At 28.6% G+C, this 5,053-nt stretch overlaps 1 protein-coding gene across 1 annotated transcript; it reads right to left on the reverse strand.

Moving 5' to 3' along the window:
- Window positions 1-1,351: 1,351 nt before the first annotated feature.
- Window positions 1,352-3,287, reverse strand: LOC100797577 (uncharacterized). The gene is given in 3 exon segments (NM_001255501.2): window positions 1,352-1,671; window positions 2,920-3,010; window positions 3,125-3,287. Coding segments are annotated over 3 exon segments (273 nt in total). The 5' UTR covers window positions 3,195-3,287; the 3' UTR covers window positions 1,352-1,559.
- Between the last annotated feature and the right edge of the window lie 1,766 nt (window positions 3,288-5,053).

A 5,053-nucleotide genomic window follows, 5' to 3' on the forward strand; every position in this document is an offset into this window, starting at 1 on the left:
AGCGCGCCATCGGTATTTGCGGATCGAAGGTGCAAGATGTATTGAAATTTATTATGAATTAAAATAGATACTTTAATAAAAGGGTAAAATAAATCAATTTTTAAGCTTACGGGTACCTGCAACTTGGCATTATTTAAATAACTTTAATTATATATAAATTAGGTTGCTCTAATATAATTTTAGTGTAAACATAACAATTCAAAAATATTTATTTTTAGTGTAAACACATGTTTTAAAAGTATGCTTTTAGTATATTAATAATATGCTTCAAATTTATTTGTTTTTAATTTAATTTAATTTATTTTTTGTTTTAATTTTTTAACAACTATCTATAAATATATTTGCGAGCATCAACACACTCATGCACACATACCATATATACGTACACAAACAAATAGACATATATATATATATTACTGTAAAATACTTCATGGGAGGGAAAACTTAAGATGTGAGTTTTTATTTTAAACTATTATTTTAATTTTAATTTTATCATTAACATGATTGTATTGTACAGTTAAATATCTTTTTCATATGATGAAATTTTTAATAATTTTTTTAAAATATAAAAATGTATTTTACACTTAAAATTTATAATAATGAAATGTTTTTAACATCATTTATATTTTGAATTTATTATATATAATATATATATTATTAAAAAAATAAACATTTACATAATAATAAAAGAAAAAAAAAATTAAATAGTTGATAAATATATATTTTTTACTAGTTGTGAAAATAATATATAAAATGCATCTTTCAAAGAAAGTGTAAATTGAAAGTAGGAAAAGAGTGAGATCTCACTTTTCATGTTGTGAATTCTAATTTATAATATAGAAGTAAATACAAAAGCTTTTTATACAAATTGTTATTTTAAAAATAATAATTTTAATAAATTGTTATTTCATCTGTTTAAAACTTTATATTTTAAATCCTATAACGAACATAAAAACCTCACATTCCGTACTTTACTATAACACGAATGACTTTCCAAACTTCAACACATTCTAGGAGTGAAAAGAAGGAACAACAAAATGAAGAAGACTTATCCAAATTTTGCAAGTTCTTTGGAGAATTGCAGAACTTAAAAGAATGTTCCCCTTCGCTCTCCTTTCCCTATCTCTCTATCACAATACCTCCACTTCTTTTTAATGAACCAAACATTCTCAGTTATGGCTATATAAGCGCCAAGTCTCGGGACAGGGACCCTAGAATCAAATTCCTAACTCCGTTCTTTCTCCGAACGTCAAAGTTTAACTAATATTATAAGATATTGTCTAATCCTATTCCGATAACTATGAACTGACAAAAAATGCTAGCAAATGTATGAAGCAACTAGCACTATAAGTAATCCATTCCAACACAAAAAAATATATTCACTCTGCCACAGGCATGTTATGGTGTTAACATTTCAATGTAGTGTTTTATTTTAAGAATGAATAGAGTACAGTACAAGTCCAATTGCAAATTTTGCTATAATCATATCAGGTATGACTAGCTAGTACTAGGATCCCTCGGTATATATAAAGAATTCATCATGGTACTTTGGTTGCGTTCTACTTATTGTCCAAAATTTCTTTTGAAGCCTTTGCTCCTGCATTACGATCATAATATTCTACTAGTGCAGCTCCGGCTAATGCTCCCAGCGTAAGAGCCTGTGCATGCAACCTGAAATAAAATAGCTCAGAAACATTAGCAAGAAGAATAAGCTTGGGAAATTATGGAGGGTGTCCCAAAGTAGGTTCAAAATTATTCATAAAAAAAAAACTCAATACACACATTGTGTAGTGAATTTTGCAACAAGGGGGGAAATGTAGGAATTAAACCCAACATATCACATAGAACAATCCCAATCCAGTTATTCATATTTCCAGATATGCAGACATCTGTATATTACTTGAAATAAGACACCAGATCAACCCATATCCTCTGGGAATTCAAATATGGTGTCATCTTTTCATGTCCCTCTAATTGAGGGATGACAATTCAAACAATAACAACAACAGTCAAATCACTAAGTAGCTTCTGTTGTCATCTTTTCAGCTTTTGTTTATTCCTTTACTTCGGTACACTTTCAACCTTGGAGAAGATAAACAACTTCTGTCGTAGAATTTTCTGACAAATCCAATCAATTCTCTGCAAATCCTAGTCTCATCTCTTAATCTATGCTATCACTTTTCCAATAGTTTCATAGTACATCTTATAAGTGTTATTCATCTATAATTTACACAATTTTAAATATCTTTCATGCTTTTTTGTATAAGAACCAAAGTGATTCTCCCTACGTATGTGGCGTCTTCTTAAATCTCATTAAATACTTTAGTGAGCCAAAAGATACATTGTACTCCTACACATATCCAAACTTCAATAGGAATACCATCACGACCAACAATTATACCATTATCCATCCTCTCCAACTCAAATTTTGCAGCAGTATCTATGTTGAAGGTTTTTTTATGCTGAATTGTTAAACATTATTTAATTGAAGAGACAAACATGAGAGACAGTAGAGTAATTGCAAATGAAAAAGCTCATCTTTATACCACAAAAACCATGAGAAAAAGAAAACAAAAACCAAAGCCCATTATACCAACAAACATTACAGTATTGTTCATCAAAACTCCAATAAATTATTGTTGTAAATGCCAACCAATAATTAACTTTTCCAATTGCCATCTAGAGGTCGAAATAAATGGATCTGCATTTCAATTTCCTAGGTGATTGCCAATATTAACTTCGTGGAGAGGTGAAATTGGGATCACATCACAATGAAAGGCCTCGATGAAACAAACCGTAGTAGCAAATCATAAACAAAACATCAAAGCAACAGGGATTGCAGAAATTGCATGCAAATCCAGATAATTAAATTAGGTCAAAAACAGTATTCGAAAAGATAAGAAATTATAAGAACCAAACCTTGCGTGAATGATCTTAACACTAGTTTTCATATTGGGTCGAGACCAATTGTAAGCGATTGAACCCGAAATACCACTGAGCCACAGACACCCTGATCCAAATAAAAATCGCAAAAACCGCAAAAAGATCGAAATTAACAAAATCAAATACCCATGAATGAGGAAACACAAAAGAACGAATGAAGTGGGGGATTGAGAAATTTTACCAACAGTACGGAGCTTGTGCTCGACGACCCACTTCCTTATGGATTCAATTTGGGTCTTAGCTTCCGACATTGTAGCGTTGGAGAGAGAAACGAAATTTCAGAACGAAGAGAAAAGAAACAATGAAAGGAATAGAAAGCGTACACACACACACACGATGGTGGTATATGACAGCCACAAGGCTTTGCTTTATATATGCTATTGGAAAAAATAAATAAGAGAAAGAAGAAGCGAATAAAAACTTGTAATTGTAAACCTACGACTGCGAATTCGAACACCCAGAATAGCGCGTTGAAAATAAAATGCTGACGCACGTGACCATCGCCCACTGTATTCACAATACCATCTTTTCTGGTTCAACGAACGGAGCCACAAAAAACATAGCATTACCTAAAATAAAAAAAAGGTGACATCTTTGAAGAGGTTTCAACTTTCAACAGGTGATTTTTTTTTTCTTTTTTGGAGATGACAATTCTGTTTTGTACAGGTTAAAATATATAAATTAATATTCATTATTTTTATTGATTAATGTATATTTGAACTGATTTTAAAAATTAGAATATTAGAATATTAAATTACTAATATTTGTTGAGATAAATATTATTTTTTTATCATTTACACTAAAAATAAAGTATTTATGTCTAAATTTTGAATTTAGTTTTAATTTTAAGAAGATAATGTATTAAGAATCAATCTAATTAATTGATGAAAAATTCAATCTGAATATAAAATTGAATGAAAAAAATTTATATGCGAGTGACACATGACCCTGGATGCCTCCGAAGTTTGACCAATGACCACTGGAGGGAGATAGTGATACATGACTGTGGTCAGAATTTTATATAGCAGTTTTAAAATATTAGTCTTTTGTGTTGGCTGAATGGAAACATTTTTTGTTGAAGGGGATAAAATACATTTTATTGATCTGTACATTTTGACATTAGTTGAGACATTATTTTTATTTTTTAGATTATGTGTATTTTTGCATGTGAGATAATTATGTTATAAGATTATTATAGATGATAAAGTGCATCATTTAAATATTTAACACACAAAAAATATCAACAACTATATATATATATATATAAATTATGTTTAAATTAAATTACTTCACAAGTTTACGTCTTAGATCGTTTTTTGTGATTTAATTTTTTTAATAATGTTTTATACTTTTCAAAATTTGTAAAATAAGTCATTTTTATCTTAGCTAAGTTTTCAATAACATTTCTAATAACTATAAGACGAAATATATCAAATACAGAATAACTTGCATCTAACAATAAGCCTCGTCAAAGTTCAAACCTTGTTTGTTAAAAAATAAAAATCACAAGGTTTATTTAAAATTTCAGTAAAAAAATATAAAAAGATGCAATTATTTAGTATATGTCCAAAGTCCTATCCAGTACCAATCCAAGATAGAGAGTACTTTGATAAGGGAAATTTAAAATCTCTTCGAGTTCCTTTGGATCGAGAATTTTAACTGAGAAAAGTAATTTATTAGAGAATGTAAATTTTTGTAATTTAAAATTTATTGTTTGGATGCTTTTTATGAAGAATTTAAAATTTTAGAATTTTAAAACAGAATTTTAAACAACTAAAATTTTGGAATTTCAAATTCCTTCTAAAAGGTGAGAAATTGAAATTCTGTTTTTACTGTCTTCTTCGAGAAACAACGTCTCAGCTCCTAAAATATCGATGGAGTGTGAGGATAGAGGAACACTATAACTAGCATGCCAACCATATTTTCTCTTTTTTTTCATTCATCTTTTTCATCCTCATAATTTTAATTTTTTTTATTCAAACACAAAATTTTAAAAATAAAAAAATTTCAATTGAAGTATTTAAAATTTTTCAAAATTTAAAATTTCTCCATCTAAACACTTAAACACTTCAATATATGATTGAGTCATCGGAATAGTCACTTGATTGAT

This window comes from Glycine max, chromosome 10, assembly GCF_000004515.6.
Source record: "Glycine max cultivar Williams 82 chromosome 10, Glycine_max_v4.0, whole genome shotgun sequence".
NCBI classification, from domain to species: domain Eukaryota; kingdom Viridiplantae; phylum Streptophyta; class Magnoliopsida; order Fabales; family Fabaceae; genus Glycine; species Glycine max.